This window comes from Equus asinus, chromosome 16 (genome assembly GCF_041296235.1).
Source record: "Equus asinus isolate D_3611 breed Donkey chromosome 16, EquAss-T2T_v2, whole genome shotgun sequence".
Lineage (NCBI taxonomy): Eukaryota > Metazoa > Chordata > Mammalia > Perissodactyla > Equidae > Equus > Equus asinus.
This window is the reverse complement of record NC_091805.1, coordinates 49,451,609-49,470,637: the sequence shown is the minus strand read 5'-3', so window position 1 is coordinate 49,470,637 and position 19,029 is coordinate 49,451,609. Positions and strand designations below refer to the sequence as shown.

Here is a 19,029-nt window from a genome sequence, read left to right as displayed (position 1 = left end):
CAGCATAGTGTATCATGAAATACTAACTTTTGAAATGAGAGGCAGATCATGAATTTTCTGTACCACTTTTAAGACGTGTAAGATTACTTGTGTCATATATCTCTTGATGATGAATGCATTTGTCTTATCTGCTAGGAGTGAAAGGCTGTGCCTTATTCCTACTCCTTTGTGTGCACCTGAAGTGAGTGATAGAAATTTGTTCATGATCCTTGACTTTGAAGAAATTATGATATGTCTAAGGAGTTTCTCACATTAAATAAGTCAAGAATTCAACAACACAGAACAGCTATACAAAATAATTTATTTGCAGTCTAAAAATAAGCAACAAATGAGTGGTATAGAAAATAACGGTTTTGTTTATGATGTGAAATCAAAACTCCTGGGATGACCAATAGTACCTTCTACGCTCCAGGCTTTCTGTTAGGGGTTTGGCATACATGCTCTCATTCAGTCCTCACACCAATGAATGTTTTTACACAGATGAGGAAATTGGGCCTCAGCAAGTTAAGTAGTGTGGTCAAGAGTAAACATCCAGGAAGTGCTGGAGCCAGGATTAGAACCAGTTGTTGTTGACCGCAAACTGGGCTCTTTCCATTCCTTGGCTAGTCCTCTAACATCTCATGCGGAGCTTTGCAGCACCCTCTGAATCTAAACAAGATGAAGAATTTCCTAGGTGCCTTAACTCTGGTTTCTGGACTTCCTACCCTTGTTTATAACCACGTGCTGCTGCTCAAAAGCAAAATGTCTGCTTATTATTGAGATAAATTACATTATCTAACCAAAAGTGTTTCCTTTCTTCTTCAGTCTACTTCTGAAATAATTTCATAGTCTCTTACCTGGTTTGCTAATTATTTTTTTTGTGAGACTCAAAGTACATAACATGTCAGGAAAGCTTTTTGATCACTCCAAATAATTCACTTTAATTCAGCCCCTGATATAGATTATTTGGCTTAATATGCAAATTTGACTACTATTTCTTAGTTAATAACTCTCGGTTTCTCTTATTAATACCTATCACCATTATGGAAGCATGAACCAACACCCAAGAGCCTGAATTCAAGCATGGATTAAACATCAGACACTTGACAGAATAGTAATAACAATAATAATAGTATTTACTGAGCACTTGCTGTGTACCAGGCAGACCCCGTTCTCATACTAACTTTCTACAGATTTCATCATTTAATTCTCACAACAAACTGTTGTTGTTTGCATTTTACAGATGAGGCAACTAAGCTACAGAGAGGTTAAATAATTCTCCCAAGATCACACAGCAAGTGGTAGACTCAGAATGTGACCCCAAGGTTGCATCCAGATCCCACGTGTTTAACCACTATGAAAATAAGGGCCAAAAAAACTGCAAGATTATATGAAACAAAATTGAAAATGGACATTTTTTTCACACCTGACATGAAGTATCACATTTTAGAGGACTGACCTCATGGTGAGGCAGACCTGGATTTGAACCTGAGCCACACTTCTCACTAGATGTATGATTTTGGAGAATTTTCTAATCTGAGTTTCATTATTCATAAAACGGAGATAATCATTATCTGAAATGGCTGGGAAGATTAATACCAGCTCCAGCACTATCAGGTGTTCAGTAAATATTCTTTTTTTTTTAAGATTTTATTTTTTTCCTTTTTCTCCCCAAAGCCCCCCAGTACGTAGTTGTATCTTCTTCATTGTGGGTCCTTCTAGTTGTGGCATGTGGGACGCTGCCCCAGTGTGGTTTGATGAGCAGTGCCATGTCCGCGCCCAGGATTTGAACCAACGAAACACTGGGCCGCCTGCAGCGGAGCGTGCGAACTTAACCACTCGGCCACAAGGCCAGCCCCAGTAAATATTCTTGCTACTATGTTCTTACCACCACTGAGAATAATTATCATCCCACTCCATGGTAACCAGAAAATGTCAATGTTATGTGGTGTTATGAAATGTTTGAATAATTCTAAATAATAATGTGTAAATGTTGGGGCCGGCTCCGCTGCGGCGGCCCAGGGTTCAGACATGGCACCGCTCGTCAGGCCACGTTGAGGCGGCGTCCCACATCCCACAACTAGAAGGACATGCAACTAAGATATACAACTGTGTACAGGTGGGGTTTGGGGAGATAAAGCAGAAAAAAAAAAAAAAGATTGGCAACAGTTGTTAGCCCAGGTGCCAATCTTACAAAATAATAATAATAATAATAATGTGTAAATATCTATACCAGACAAAGAGCTAGTATTAATCACTGTTAACTTGATGACCAAGTGTTAAACACTTTACCAGCATCATCTCATTTAATCCACACACCATCCCTGAAGAAGATACTAGTGTTGGCTCCATTTTGCAGATGAGGAAACTAGAGCAAAGAGGTGTTAAGCAACTTGCCTAAGTCACCCAGCCATCGCGGAGTCAGGATTTCAACTCAGGCAGCTTAACTCCAGAGCTCACGCTCTCAACCAGGACCTGCTACAGCAGTATTTCTCATTATGCACACCTGGCTGAGAGTGGCAATGATAAGAACCTAAAATAATGATCAACATGCATTTCTCTCTTCAATATAGTGATTTCTGCCTACCATAAAGAGAAAAGAAGGTAATTATCATCTGCTCCCAATAGCCCTAGACATTGAGTCAAAAAGTAGCTGGCAAACTCACTCTTACATCCACTCAGACTCTTCAGTGCAATATTGTCCTTTGCAGTTAGGACAGTACAAGTTAGAAAATACTCAGTAATTCAAATATGCATTATATAATTTGCAATACTATTGTTGCTGGCCAGACTCCAGAAGCAAACACTGAGATGGAATTTGGGGTGCAAGATATCTATTAGGGACTGTCTGTGAAAGGAAGGGAGGGAAGCATGAATTGGCAGAGGCAGAAGCTGAGCTGTGGAGCAGACCCGACAAAGCCTTGGTCAAACAGCAGGTGCTCAGTATCACCTGTCCCAATGTCCCACGTCTCGTAACAGGAACCAGATCGGTATACCCCACCTCATTTGGTCACTGGACGGAGCTGCCCTGAAATGATGTGAGTCAGGCAAAACATCGCACCACAGCTGAGGCAGACGCTGCAAGAGCTGAGGGCTGGAGGCTGTTTGCTGACTGTCCTCCTTACAGCTGGGGGCAAGTCCTTAAAGGGAGATCTGGGCTGTGCTTCTCCATGTCTGCCACATCTACACACACACGCACAACTGGGGGTTCAGAGCTTCATTGCTAAACCATTTACCTACAGTCTTCAAGGGCCTGAAGCACTTGCCAGGACTGACGAGTTTTTTCTGATTCCTACTCTAGTCCGCATACATAAAACCCTTCAGTACTTATTTGCCTCCCATGGGATAGAGGCTGGATTCCTTAGTAGTGCTTAAAGCCCTTCCCAGTTTCGTCCCTCACCTTCTGGCCTTGTGTCCCATCACTCTCCCCACTGCTTCCTGGGGTCCTTTGTGCCTGACATTCCTTTTACCCCTGCTGCTTCTCTGCATCGACACACAAAATCCAAGCTCTGACACCGCCTCCTCAGAGGGGAAGCCAGACCACGTCAGAACCCTCACTGCAGTCAGTCCCTTGAATCGCTCCTTTAGCAACTTCTTTAATGACTGTCCTCCCTCTGGTCTGTAACTCTTAGAGGACAGGGATTGAAACTAGTCTTGTTCATCACTGTATCCCCGGCACCTGTCATAGTTCGAAACACATAGCACCCCATAAATCTGCGTTAAGTTGAATTGCATTGGAATAGACCTGGAACATATGGGCCAACAAAGTGACCACCCTTGGTCTTCCTGTCTGGGATAATACAGCTATTTTCCTTCTCAAACTTTCTATCCATTTTCCACAGTGATACTCTCTGCCAGAACAGAAGGGATTACAGGTTAAAATTAACAATCAAATTAAGGGGACACAATAGGCTTTTATCTACGACTACATTTCCTTGGCTTTAGGGAGGAACACAAGACAGGAAATACAGCATGATCACTGCAGCATCCCCATCCAACTGGGAGGTCCAGCAACGACCCAGAGGCACAGCTTCTTTTACCCCTCAAGTCCACACAGGGCATGTATGAAGCTACAGACAGGAACGTGTGAATGCGTGGATCGACTAGACACAGAGAAGCCATAGCCACTGTTCCCCACCAATCTGCATGTTCTGTTCGGATGACATTAGGCCGAGACCTGCAAGCCAACTCACATCGCATGCAAGGCAGCCTCAGCGTGCTATCTTCTCTTAAACCTGTAGTTTTCAAGGACCTGGGATCATTTTCCCAGACAGACCTGGGTCAGGCCAGTCCTGGTGTTAACATTTTACTCACAAATAAATGACGATGGAAGGAGCATCAGTTTTGAAGTCAGACAGCCTTAGTCCAACACCAGCTCTGACACTTGCTGAGTGACCTTAAGCAAATTTCTGAACTTCTCTGAAGTCCAAAGTTCCTCTTCTATAAAATGAGGATATCATTGTCTGCCTCCCAGGATTGTTTTAAAGGTTAGATAGATCAAGTAGATGAGTACAACTTTCACTTATAAATAAATAACAAGGATTTTGGTGGTATTCCTCAGAGCATAAAAATAAACGCACCTGACCAAATGGTTGTACTCTGCCTTTGTATGATCAGGTTATGACAACTCGAGAGGACAAGGTGATCATTGTTGAAAAGAAGGATGGTACTCGGATCGTGGATCATGCCGATGGTACCAGAATCACAACCTTTTATCAAGTTTATGAAGATCGTATTATGCCTCCAGATGATCAAGAAATACGTAAGTTTTGTTTTTCAAATATGTGACTATTTTGTAAGTCTTTAGAATAAGATAAGTAGAAACGTTACTGATTTTTGAACACATAATAAGGACAAATAATTTTTTTAAGAACTCGATCAATCAAAGAATACTCATGCAGTCCAAAGCTGGGCCTGTGAGGCCCTTTTATTAGGATTTTTTTCCTCCACAGACATGGGAGTGATAAGAGCTCTTGTTGGCTGATGGATGATAATAGTGCTTTTCCATTTTTACCACTAAAAATCTACAGTCTGGATTGGTGATAACTAAAAGTCAATAATCATGACTCAACTGTCCTGGACATTAGCTCCTTAAGGAGTCTTATTTGCATAAATAGGTGACCTCAGATAGATCTTCTTTCAATTCCGAGCATGGCTCTCATTATCAGAAAGGTGGTGTGAGAGAAAAGCAAGCTGCAACTGCTTATTTTTTTTTTTTTTTTTTAAAGATTTTACTTTTTGCTTTTTCTCCCCAAAGCCCCCCGGTACATAGTTGTGTATTCTTCGTTGTGGGTTCTTCTAGTTGTGGCATGTGGGACGCTGCCTCAGCGTGGTCTGATGAGCAGTGCCATGTCCGCGCCCAGGATTCGAACTAACGAAACACTGGGCCGCCTGCAGCGGAGCGCGCGAACTTAACCACTCGGCCACGGGGCCAGCCCCTGCAACTGCTTATTAACTAAAACCTGTTCAAAGGATCTAAAAGCCTACCACCCTTCCTAACCTAAATGTATACAAGACTTTTAAAGAAAAAACATTCCCTGACTACCTTTTCTTTAACTCCAGAGTGTATTTGTTCAGTGCATTAAAGGCTTCGTTGTCAAGTCAAGTGCAAATGAATTGCCAAGTGTGTGGAAAAAGAGGAAGCTTCATACCCTACTAGTTAGAGGGAAAATTAAAAGAGCCGCTGGGAGGACAATTTAACAATATCTTGTAAATTGAAAATGTCCACTTCATATGATGCACTAACTACTTCTGGGTATATATAGAAACACACTTTTTACACCTTTACACATTTGCACAAGGAAGCAGGTGCAGAGGTGCTACTTGAAACACCAAGTATAATATTAAAATATTGGGAAATCATAAATGTCCGTCAACAGCAGAATAGAAAAATAAAATGCGGTATATTCTTACAAAGGAATGCCGTACCTCAGGGATATTGTGGGTTCAGTTTCAGACCACCGCAATAAAAACAAATGTCGCAATAAAGTGAGTCACACAAAGTTTTTGGTTTCCCAGTGCATATAAAAGTTATGTTTATACGAAACTGTAGTCTATTAAGTGTGCAATAGTATTATGTCTAAAAAGGCAATGTACATACCTTAATTAAAAATACTTTCTTGCTAAAAACTGTTAACCGTCTTCTGAGCCTTTAGTAAGTCGTGACGGTTTTGCTGGTGGAGGGTCTTGTGAAAAACACATTATCTGTGAGGTGCAATAAAGCGAAGCACAATAAAATGAGGCATGCCTGTATAGCAGGTAAAAGGAATGAAGTACACACACATTTGTATATACACACACGCATATATATCAAGATGGCTAGAGGTCTCAAAACAATGTTAAGTGAAAAAAAAAGATACATAGAGTAATATGTAACACGCAAATTTAAAGCACAGAAAATATTATACATTGTTTTTGATACACATATTTAAGTAAAAGTATAAAAGTGGATTATGAGAGAAAGGAATAAACTCAGACATAAGGAGAAAAGTAACTTCGACCTTATCTGTAACTTTTCTCATATGCATATTAAAAATGTTGAAGCAAATATGGCAAAATATTAACAACTGTAAATTAGTGGGTATATGAGTAGTTAAATTATATTTTATGCTTTTCTGGATGTTTTCAATTTCCCTAAATAAAAAGAAATACTGAGAATGAAACAGCACACTAAATTAAGTAAGAAGAGTTATTCTGGAAGAATTACTCTGCATTGACAGAGTAGACCACACTCCAGCCCCATGGAGTGAGTTCTCAGCCCTCAGTCTCGACTTCTGGTCCAGGCAGCAAGGAGACAGGAGCAAAACCAGCAGGCAGGCATGTTTCTCAGCGTGTGCATCATATTGGATCTGCTTACCTTGTATTTGCTTGCAGCCGAACATCCTCAAACTCTCACCAGGCAGGTGAAGTGCATGCGCATAGAAAGCTCACACTATGCCACTGTCATCACCAACTGCGAGGACAGTAGCTGCTGTGCCACTTTTGGAGATGGGACGTCTATTATTGCAAAGCCACAGGGAACATACCAGGTAGGTATAGGGGGAAAATGAGGAGTGCCAAAGATAATTGTCTGTTTGACTAAGAAAACCCACTCGTCTGTGGCAGGGAACATTCCTGCCATGTGGACGGCTATTGCTCTCTTCTCTCATCTGATCTTAGAACACCCTCAGTCAATCTCACTCATTTCTCAATCTCTTTTTACTTATCCACCTTCTTTTTACAATCCTTTCCAGAAAAACATTGTCATGCTTCTCTTAAAATGCTTTGGTATTTTCGGATCAAGATTATAAACCAGATGTATCTGTTGGGGATCCTCTCTGTGGTAGGTGGTAGGCACTGTGGGAGTTAGAGCACTCAGGTGATCTGGCCTGTGCTTATCAGAGCAGCTTCACCTCCTGCCACCTCTACCCTTGTTCTCACTCTCCCATCCTTCCCACCTCCATCCATCCCCAGTCTACCTAATGTCCTCACAGGATGGGGGGAGCATTTGGTCTATGTGGTCCTGGGAGGGCAGCTCACCCAGCTGAAGCAAAGCCTTGTCCTTGGAGGGTTGGGGAGGAACACTGTTAGCGACTCCTCTATCTCCCAGCATTTTCCTATTAAACAAAACCAGCTGGTGTCAGCCTGCAGTCTCTTTAGGCTTAGAAGGATTTGCCTTCACCTTTCCACTTGCTGGAGAAAAGGCACAAGTGCCAGGATGTCACATATAATGTCACAGGATACTGAGAGCTCAAAGCCAGCAGATGACGGACAAAGACCTAAGTGACAAACATTTGTTACTGTGAAAACTGCTGAATCCAGTTCATCCCTCCCATCTCTCCAGATAATGTTATCCTATTGCCTCTTCATCCAGTGTAGATTGTTAGGGGGCAAGGAAGGTGCTGAGAGTGAGAGATGAATGTGAAATGTTGCAGTTGGAGAAGGGGGGCTATTTTTCTTATATGGCATTCAGAATGTCCATTTTTTAGGTAGATTGACAGCATCCATATTCCAGTACTATGTGTCCTACTAGATATCATGAGAATCTCCTAAGGTTCTGTGATGAGGCCAGCTTTTGCCTTATTTTTTTCATAGCCCCAAACCCTAATGGTTATGACTATGGGGGTAAATGAATTTTAGCATCAAAGACAATTACCACTGAAGGAAAGGCCGTAGACAGAAAAAAGATCCAACTTGGAGACATATAGTGTCTGCCACTATTGTGTAGCCACCTGTTCCTTCCAGGTTTGCCAGTCTCCTGAGACTCAGCCCAAGAAAGGATCAGAAGTTTGACTGTTCCTGGTTGAGAAACACACAGACCCTAGTTCCCAACTAAAAACCAACAACAACAAAACTTCAAATAAGTTTACCAACACCTATTTTATGGTTTTATAGTTTAATAAAACTGAAAGATGACATTCAAAAATACCTTTGGCCCATCCTCTATTGGTTGGTCTTGACACATACTGTCATCACTTTCTCCCTCATCAGCATGAGGACATGGGCAGTATGATGAGTGAGGCTGGATTTTAGGCAACATACTAAAAAGAGAGGTAGATCTCGGTATTGGCCACTATTGTACCTTGGCAGCACTAGAAAGATTAACCAAAACATCAAAAAGGAGGTGGGTATAAGAATTGTTATCCTCTAAGATTATAATGTGACAGAAGTGGATGTGGAACCATCCACCCAGCTGGAGGGTTTCAGGAAGACAAGATGACAAATAATGGGTCTGTTATCTTCCATGAGGGACCTTCCTCTGTCCCTGGTTCTAGGAACTGAAACAGGTTTCCACAGACCAGAAGACCTACTGTCTTTCTGGGAATGGTGTGTGTGTACGTATGCACTGGAATAAGCTTCTGACTACTCTTCCATGCCAGTCTGATCCAGGCTAAGTGATTCCTTACAGATACAGAAATGTAATAAGCATTCATAAGAATACTGCTGAAAAGGACTTCAAGAGTCCTTGTCTGTATCAGCGGTACCATAAACAAACATCTTCTAGTGGAGTGGCTCATCCTCTACTCAGTATGTGAAATCTGCTCTTTGGGAGAGGCAAATTTTATAGTAAACTCTGAACAGCATACGTATGTAAAATCATGAGAATTCCATTTGCCAAGTGGCTATCAGGTAAGTCAAATACAATCTCTAGCAAAAAATACAGGTCATTGCTGTATTTGCTATGTTGAGTCTCTGGACTTCCACATCGATGTTTTTCCAGGTTAACTTCCTAGAAGGAAAAGGCACCTCCTGTTTATCAGGTTTCCTTTTTGGCATTTCTACATGGTTACTTCACGTGGCCTATGGTATGTGTCTTAATTCTGGAAGTTACAGGCCATCTTTTTCTGTCCAGAGCAGCTTTTAGTAGGTTACAGATTAAATCTGCCAGTTTGGATCGATTTTGATGAGGACCCACGGAGGCTGGGAAAGTTGCAAATTTAACCAGCCACGACTGCCTACTCTAAAATGTGCCTGAAACCATACAAAGGCCTCAGAATTAGCCAAGGTCCAATGGAGTTCTCTTGACCTGGGGTATGGTAAAGAGTCAATCTGAGAGACTTTCAGACTGGTGGAGTAAAGACCTCCGAAAATCCACTTCTCCCTAAAAACAACTAGAAAACTGGAAAAAATTTCAAAATCAACTTCTTCAGAACTCTGGAAATTAGTGAAAGGATTACAATAATCTGAAGATTTTTTTATTTAAAGAAAAATTTTAAAAAGACTGAGTCTTAGGAAAAACAGCAAGATTCATGGTGATTTCACTTGACATATTCTCGTCCCTTCCCCCAGCTCCTTGGTAGCCTTGAAAATGAACACGCTCACATCAGTGATAGCAATGAAAACCAGAACACCAGCAACCATTGAGAGAGAAAGAATAGATTTAGAGCTCCCCAAAAGTCCCATCACAATATATTGTCATTGTTTGACCAGAAGAAACCCCCATTCATAGGGCTTGTCTTCGTTTGATCTGAATCTGACCTTACTCACTACAAACAGCCTTTTCCCCAAACAGAGGTGCATATTTAATATTACAGCTGCCTGAGGTTGCAATAACAAAGAACAGGCTGAACAAAAAATCTAAAAGGAAAGGTTGGGGAATGAGAAGTCCATAGGGGACTTTGAAAAGCTCTGACATAGAGCCTGGAATCTAGAAAGCCACATTCATATGCTGGGCTGTGTGCAGGCCCAGAAGAGAACTCAGAAAGCCCTAATCTCTCACTCTTGCTGATGAAGGGGCTCTGCACAAGCAAAGAGAGAAGGCTAAGTTTATCACCTTATAAACTTCCTACTGGAGCTTTAAAAAAATACCCCAACATGCAAAAAGAGCCCTCTGTGCAGAGGCTGAAAGACCTGTTAGTTTAAAGTGTTTAAGGAAATCTCTGGCCCATTATAAGCAGGCCACTAAGCTAACCAGACATGTCAGTGCCCACACATGACAATAAATATAAACTTTAAAGAATTAGTTAAGGAAAATCACTAAACAAACAAACAGCAACAACAATAACAAGCCCTGGGACAGGGATCTAATTTACAGAGTTGTACGTTATACTACTTAAAATGTCCAGTTTTCAACAAAAAATTATGAGACATCAAAAAAAAAAAGGAAATTATGTCCCATAAAGAGGGAGATGAAGGGAGGAAGTCACCAAAAGAAACCATCCCTCAGGAAACCCAGATTTTGCACTTAGTAGACAAAGAATTTAAGTCAGCTATTATAATATGTTGAAAAAACCTAAGGGAAATCCTGTGTACAGACCTAAAGCAGAGTGTGAGAATGATGCTTCACCAGGTATGGAATATCAATCCATACAAATTATAACAAAAAAAAGAGAACCAAATAGAAATTCTGGAGCTGGAATGCACAATAACTGTAATAGAAAATTCACTAGAAAGGCTCAATATCAAATTTTAGCCAGCAAAGGAAAGAATCAGATAACTTGAAAATAGGTCAATTGCAATTAACCATTCTGAGCAAGAGAAAGAAAAATGAATGAGGGGAAATGAACAGAGCCTCAAAGACCCCTGGGGTACCATCAGGCATACTAACATATGCCTAATGAAAGTCTGAGAAGGAAAAGAAGGAAGGGCAGAAAGAATATTTGAAGAAATAGTGCCTTAATATTTTCCAAATTTGATTAAAACAATCTAAACATGCAAGAATCTCAACAAATTTCCAGTAGAATAAAGTCAAAGAGATCCACACCTAGACACATTATAATCAAAATGGCTAGGGCCAAAGACGAACAAAGAGTCTTGAAAGCAGCAAGAGAAAAGAGACTCATTACATATGAGGAATCTCCAATAAGATTAACAGCTGATTTCTCATCAGAAGCTACTGCATCCAGAAGACAGTGAGATGACATATTCAAAGTGCTTTTAAGAGAGACCATCAACAAAGAACCCCTTATTCAGCAAAATTATTCTTCTAAAATGAAGAAGAAATTAAGGTATTCCCAGATAGACAAAAACTGAGAGAATTCATTTCTTTTATACATGCCCTACGAGAAATACTAAAAAGACTGCTTCAGGCTGAAATGAAAGGACATTACACAGTAACTCAAATAGACTCAGAGACATAAAGAGCATTACTAAAAGTAACTGCATGGGTAAATGTAAAAGATATACGTGTATTTTTTGTTTGTGACTCTTTTTTTAATTTAAAATACAACTACACAAAGCAACAATTATAAAAGTGTATTTATGTACTTATAATGTCTAAAGATATAATTTTTTTAAAAAAAGATTTTATTTTTTTCCTTTTTCTCCCCAAAGCCCCCTGGTCCATAGTTGTATATTCTTCATTGTGGGTCCCTCCAGCTGTGGCATGTGGGACGCTGCCTCAGCGTGGCTTGATGAGCAGTGCCATGTCCGTGCCCAGGATTCAAACCAATGAAACACTGGGCCACCTGCAGTGGAGCATGCGAACTTAACCACTCGGCCACGGGGCCAGCCCCTAAAGATGTAATTTTTTGACAATAGTAACACAAGGAGGGGGAAGGACTAGAGCTATATAGGATCAAAGATTTTATATAATTTTTTTTTAAAGATTGGCATCTAAGCTAACATCTGTTGCCAATCTTCTCTTATTTTTTTTTCTTCTTCTTTTCCTGAAAGCCCACCAGTACATAGATGTATATTCTAGTTGTAGGTCCTTCTGGTTGTACTATGTGGGATGCCACCTCAGTGTGGCTTGATAAGTGATGCATGTCCACACCCAGGATCCAAACTGGCAAAACCCCAGGTCACCAAATCAGAGCACACAAACCCAAACACTTGGCCATGAGGCCAGCCCCATAATCTTACATAATATTGAAGTTAAGTTAGTATTAATCCAATCTAGATAGTTATAAATGAAGATATTATTTGTAATTCTAAAGAAACACTAAGAAAGTTACTCAAAAATACATAGTAAAAGAAACAACAGGGAATTAAAATGGCACATTAGAAAATTTCTATTTAAAACAAAAGAAGGCAATAACAAATGGAGGAGAAAAGAGACATAAGACATCTAGAAAACAAATAGAAAATTAGAAGATGTAAATCTGACCTTATCAGTAATTACCTTAAATATAAATGGATTAAACAATCTAATCCAAAGGAAGATATTGGAAGAATGAATTAAAAAGGATGATCCGGGGGACTGGCCCAGTGGCATAGTGGTTAAGTTCGCACACTCTGCTTTGGTGGCCCAGTGTTTGCAGGTTCAGATCCCAGGCATGAACCTACACACTGCTCATCAAGCCATGCTGTGGTGGTGTCCACATACAAAATAGAGGAAGAATGGCACAGATGTTAGGTCAGCAACAATCTTCCTCAAGCAAAAAGAGGAAGATTGGCAACAGATGTTAGCTCAGGGATGATCTTCCTCACCAAAAAAAAACGCAAGATCCAACTGTATGTTGTTGACAAGAGATGCACTCTACAGCCAAAGACAAACTTAGGTTGAAAGGAAAAGGGTGAAAAAAGATATCCCGGTAATAAGTAACTGAAAGGAAACTAGAGTGGCTATACTAATATCAGACAATATAGACTTTACAACAAACTGTTACCAGAGACAAAGAGGATATGTTATAATAATAAAAAGATTACTCTATCAAGAAGACGTAACAATCATAAACATGTTATGCACCTAACAACAGAGCCCCCAAACACGTGAGTATTTCCAGAGTTGTGCATTATACAATTTAAAATGTCCAGTTTTAAATAGTAAACACAAAAGGAGAAATAGATAATTCAACAATAATATTTAGAGGCTTTAGTACCTCACTTTCAGTAATGAATAGAACAATAGAAAATATGAACAAGAAAATAAAAGACAAACAGCAGAATAAACCAACTAGACCTACTAGACATCAATAGAACACTCCACTCAACAACAGAGTACATTATTCTCAAGTATGCATGGAACATTCTCCAGGAAAGACATGTGTTACACTACAAAACAGGTCTCAGTAGATGTAAAAGGATCAAAATCATACAAAAGATGTTCTCCCACCACAATGGAATGAAATTAAACATCAATAACAAAAGGAAGTTTGGGAAATTGACAAATATGTGAAAATCAATACAAAGAAGAAATCACAAGGAAACTAGAAAATACTTTGAGATGACTGAAAATAAAACCTTAATATGCCAAAACTTATGGGATACAGCAAAAGCAATAAATAGAGAGAAATTTATATCTTCAAATGCCTATATTAAAAAAAGAAGATCTCAAATCAATAACAACTTTCTACCCTAAGAAACTAGAATAAAGAAGGAAAACTAAACCCAAAGCAAGCATATGGAAGTAAATAGTTAAGATTAGAGCAGAAATAAATCAAACAAAGAATATAAAACAATCAACAAAATCAACAAAACCAGAAGTTGGTTCTTTGAAAAGATCAATAAAATTAACAAAACTTTAGCTCGACTTATCAAGAGGAGAGATAGAGAGAGAGAGAGAGAAGGAGAGAGAGAAAGAGGAGACTGAAATTACTAACATTACAAATGAAAGAGAAGACACTACTACCAAACTTACAGAAAGAAAAAGGATTATAAAGGAATACTATGAACAATTATATATCAACAAATTAGATAACATAGATGAAATCAATGAATTTCTGGAAAGGCACAAACTACTAAACCTGACTTAAGAAGAAATAGAAAATAAGAATAGACCTATAACAAGTAAAGAAATTCAATTAGTAATTTTAAAACTTAGCATACAGCCAAGCCCAGGCCCAGATGGCTTGACTGGGGAATTCTATCAAACATTTATGAAAGAATTAACATTGAACAATCCTTCACATACTCTTCCAAAATATAGAAGAGGAGGGAACATTTCCCAACTATTTCTGTCAGACCAGTATTACCCTGATACCACAACCAGACAAAGTCATCACAATAAAAGAAAACTCCAGACCAATATCTCTTATGAAGACGAATGCATCTCCACAGGAAAGCTCTAGCCAACTGAATTCAGCAACATATAAAAAGGATTATACACCATCACCAAGTGGGATTTATCCCAGGAATAAAAGGTTGGTTCAAGATGCAAAAATCAATCAGTATAATCTACCATATTAATAGAGTAAAGGACAAAAACCACATGATTACCTAAATAGACTCAGAAAAAGCATTTGAAAAAATTTAACACCCTTTCACGATTAAAAAAAAAACCCTCGATACAGTAGGAATAGAAAGAAACTTTGAAGTTCAACCTGATAAAGGGCATCTACAAAATACCCAAGCTAACAAACAGCATCCTTACTGGTCAAAGACTGAAAGCTTTCCCCCTAAGATCAGGAATAGGACAAAGATGTTTGCTTTCACCATTTCAACTAGACCTTGTACTGAAAGCTCTAGCCAGGGCTATTAGACAATAAAAGTAAATAAAATACAAGCAGATTGGAAAAGAAGAATTAAAACTCTTTTCATAGATGATATAATCTTGTATTTAGAAAATTCTAAGGAATACAGTTTACCAGAAATGTACAATGTGCACATACGCTAATAAAAATGTTCAGCAAGGTTGCAAGATATAAGACCGATATAAAAAAATCAATTGTATTTCTATACGTTAACAATGAACAATTCAAAACTGAAATGAAGAAAATAATTCCATTTAAAATAGCATGAAAGGGGCCGGCGTGGTGGCGCAGTGGTTAAGTGCACATGTTCTGCTTTGGTGGCCCGGGGTTCACCATTTTGGATCCCGGGTGCAGACATGGCACCGCTTGGCATGCCATGCTGTGGTAGGTGTCCCACATATGAAGTGGAGGAGGATGGGCACGGATGTTAGCTCAGGGCCAGTCTTCCTCAGCAAAAAAAGAGGAGGATTGGCAGCAGTTAGCTCAGGGCTAATCTTCCTCAAAAAAGAAATGAATGAATGAATGAATTAATTAAATAAAATAGCATGAAAAAGAATAAAATACTTAAGAATAAATTTAATGAAAGAAGTACAAGAGTTGTACACTGAAAACTGCAAAACATCACTGAAAGAAATTAAAGAAGACCCAATAAATAAAAAGATATCATATGTTAAGTTTATGGAAAACATAATATTGTTAAGATGGCAGTACTCTCTACATTTCCTGTCAACATCCCAGCTGCCTTTTTTGCCAAAATTGATAAGGTGATACTAAAATTCTTTTGTAAATTCAAGGCACCCAGAATAGTCAAGATAATCTTGAAAAAGAAGAACAAAGTTGAGTGACTCACACTTCCTAATTTCAAAACTTAGTACAAAGCTACAGTAAACAAGACAGTGTGGTACTAGAATAAGGATAAATGTATACATTAATGGAGTCGAATTTAGAATTTGTTTATCATCAACTTGTGGTCAATAAATTTCTTACAAACATGCCAAGACAGTTCAATGGGGAAACGAATAGTCTGTCAACAAATGGTGAATAAAGTTGGACCCCTACCTCACAACATACACAGCAATGAACCCAAAAGCAGCAAGGATTTAATTGTAAAAGTTCAAACCATAAAACTCCTAGAAGAAAACATAGGTGCAAATCTTCCTGTCCATGGATTTGGCAATGGTTTCTTAGATATGATGCCAAAAAGATGTGACACAAGCTTTGTCAAAATAAAAAAGGTTTGTGCTTAAAAAGACATCACCAATAAAGTGAAATGACATCCTACAGAATGGAAGACATTATTTATAAATTGTATATCTGATAATAGTGTAGCATCGAGAATATATAAAAAACTTATACAACTCAACAATAAAGACTAATGACCTAATTTTTTAAATGGGCAAAGGATTTGAAAAGATGTTACTCCAAAGAAGATATGCACATGGCAAATAAGCATATGAAAATATGCTCAACATCACTAGTCATTAGGGAGATGCAAATCAAACTACAATGAGATACCACTTCCCACCCACTAAAAAGACTGGAATAAAAAAAGCTAGACAATAAGGAGTTTTAGTTAGGATATGGAGACACTGAAGCCTCATGCCTTGCTGATGGGAATGTATAATGGGGCAGTCACTTTGGAAAACAGTTTGGCAGTTCCTCAACAGGTTAAAAATAGGGTTATCATATGACCCAGCAATTCCACTTCTAGGTAGATAGGCAAGGGAAATTAAAACATACATCCACACGAAAACTTGTGCACAAATGTTGACAGCAGCATTTTTAATAATAGCAAGATTGTGAAAACAACCCAAACGTCCATCAACTCATGAATAAACAAAATTTGATATATCCATACAATAGAATATTATTCATCCATAAAAAAGAATGAAGTATTGATACATGCTACAACATGGATGAATCTTGAAAATATCATATTAAGTGAAAGAATCCAGACATAAGAGGCCACATATTGTGTGCTTCCATTTATAGGAAATGTTCAGAATAGTCAAATCTGTAGACACAGCAGATCAGTGACTGCTAAGGGCTAGGAGTAGCAGTGATGCACATTGACTGCCAATAACATCAGGGTTTCTTTTTGGGATGATGAAAATGTTCTGGAATTAGTGATACTATTTGCACAAATTTTGGAGTATACCAAAATCCCTGAATATACACTTTAATGAGTGAATTTATGGCATGTGAATTGTATCTCAAAACAGAGTCTATCTGAACCAGAAGTCATTACACAAAATCTTACCTAAGGACTGTGTCAGCCACCAGAGAAATGAGGACAAATAAAAGCATCTGTCCCATAGCTTTGGACCTCTTGAGGATGCTTCTTGCCCAAGAACATAAAGGATTCCAGACATTTTGAATAGAGCCAAGTGTGTTTGCTTCAGTTAAGATATATTTTTATTATTTTATATCAAATATCCAAAATAAGAAGGCACGAGGCAATTACTTGGAAGAGATATTGAAATGAGTAGATAAAATATGAGGACACAGGAGAAATTATGTCCTCTCTTGGGTCATGTTTTCTCCCTGGAAAAACAGCTTGTGACTGAGATCTATGGATAATTTTTCTCCTAAAATGATTTTCCAAATCTCTCAAATTGAACAAGAAATTTTTAATAATTCCTCTCTTTCTGTTACCCTTTCAGGTGTTACCTTCAAACAAAGGCTGTCTTCATATTGATAGAGACTGTTCAGCTGTATATTACCATGAATCCAGCAGTGATATATACCATCCTTTCCAAAACCGTGAGCAGCTGAGAGCTAGCAGGTACATCATGAAGCACACGTCAGAGGTTCTCTGTGAAGTCCTGGATCCTGAGGGAAACACCTTTCAGGTAAAGTACATCATTAGTATAGAGAGAGGCTGTGGCTTTGCTTTTGAGATAGTTCACACTAGAGGATCTTCCATGTAGCTTATCTTAGCTGCCTTGGGATTAGTTATCCACTTACTGTGAATATTTTGGGCAAGCAGTAATGAGTGTCAATGTCTTTGATTCTTAAGTGTACTTCCATGGGGGATAGCAAGCCCAACACTTGGGATGGTAGAAATGTTAAAACCAAATAAATAATTAGAACAAAAGGCAAAAAAAATTACTAAACATCGAAAAAGTAATGCCAATGAAAAGGAGTGATATAAGAATGGTCTGTATCCAGGTTAAAATGAAAACAAATACATGGGGCAGCAGGCAAGTCTGTTTGACTAGGCAGAGAATCTATGGTGAGAAGTATCAGTTAGTGAGGGTTCCAGTAGGGTTGAAGATGGGGAGACCAGAAGCCTGGAGACATGCTTAGCTATTCGATTGATGGTAGAGCTCTATCTTCTGTTTCTCTGTCCTTCAACACAACTATCCTCTTACCTCTAGGCCAGGTTTTGGCAAACCATGGCCACTTGTTTATATAGGCTATGAGCTAAAAATGACTTTTACATTTTTAAATGGTTGGAAAAAATCAAAAGTAGAAGAATATGCCATGACATAAAAATTACAGGAAATTCAAATTTCAGTGTTGTTGTATAGTTATATTGGAACACAGTCATTGTCGTTTGTTTACATATTGTCTGTGGCTGCTTTTGCATATAATGACAGAGTTAAGTAGTTGCAACAAGAGACTGTATGACCTACAAACCCTAAAATATTTACTATCTGGCTCTTGACAAAAAAGGTTTGCCAACCTCTGCTCTAGGCACTTATCCTTTTTTTTACTCCTTACCCAACAGTGGAATTTCGTGTATCGGCTAGCTGGTAGTGAAGTTATTTGTCAGATTTAGAACCATCCTTTGTATGGAATACCTGGCTTTCTTTGAGTACGCAGACAAGCCCTGATCCAGCTTATTTTTTCTGTGTTAGGTAAATGAGACTCCTTATAGCATGAGTTCAGGCTGCTAATAAATTTCAATTTACAGTGAATTGAAATTGAAACGTAAAGCCCCAAACCCTCTAGATTGAAACACATGGGTCATCCAGGCCAAGCATTCTTCTAGGCATTGATGGTCTTTTGGGGCATCGCCTTCACTGGTCTTTCAACCCAAACCACACTCCTTCCTGGAGAGACTCATGCCTTATCTAGACAGTAGTAATGGCTAAAACATTTCTTCTCACATTAATTCTAAATCTGTTTCCCTAGATAGTCTATTCATGGAATTGCAAAATATAACCTCTTCCATACTATATCATTCTTTTAATATTTCAAGACAAATATCACA

General features: G+C 38.7%; 1 protein-coding gene across 4 annotated transcripts in view; it reads left to right on the top strand.

The window, feature by feature from the left end:
- Positions 1–19,029, top strand: part of SPAG17 (sperm associated antigen 17) — a 209,891-nt gene that overhangs the window by 146,371 nt on the left and 44,491 nt on the right. For all 4 annotated transcript variants that reach the window (XM_070487139.1, XM_070487137.1, XM_014847644.3 and 1 more), the window contains 3 exons: positions 4,597–4,741; positions 6,853–7,007; positions 17,474–17,662. In XM_070487139.1, coding sequence (XP_070343240.1) covers positions 4,597–4,741; positions 6,853–7,007; positions 17,474–17,662 — 489 coding nt within the window. The remainder of the gene's footprint in view (positions 1–4,596; positions 4,742–6,852; positions 7,008–17,473; positions 17,663–19,029) is intronic.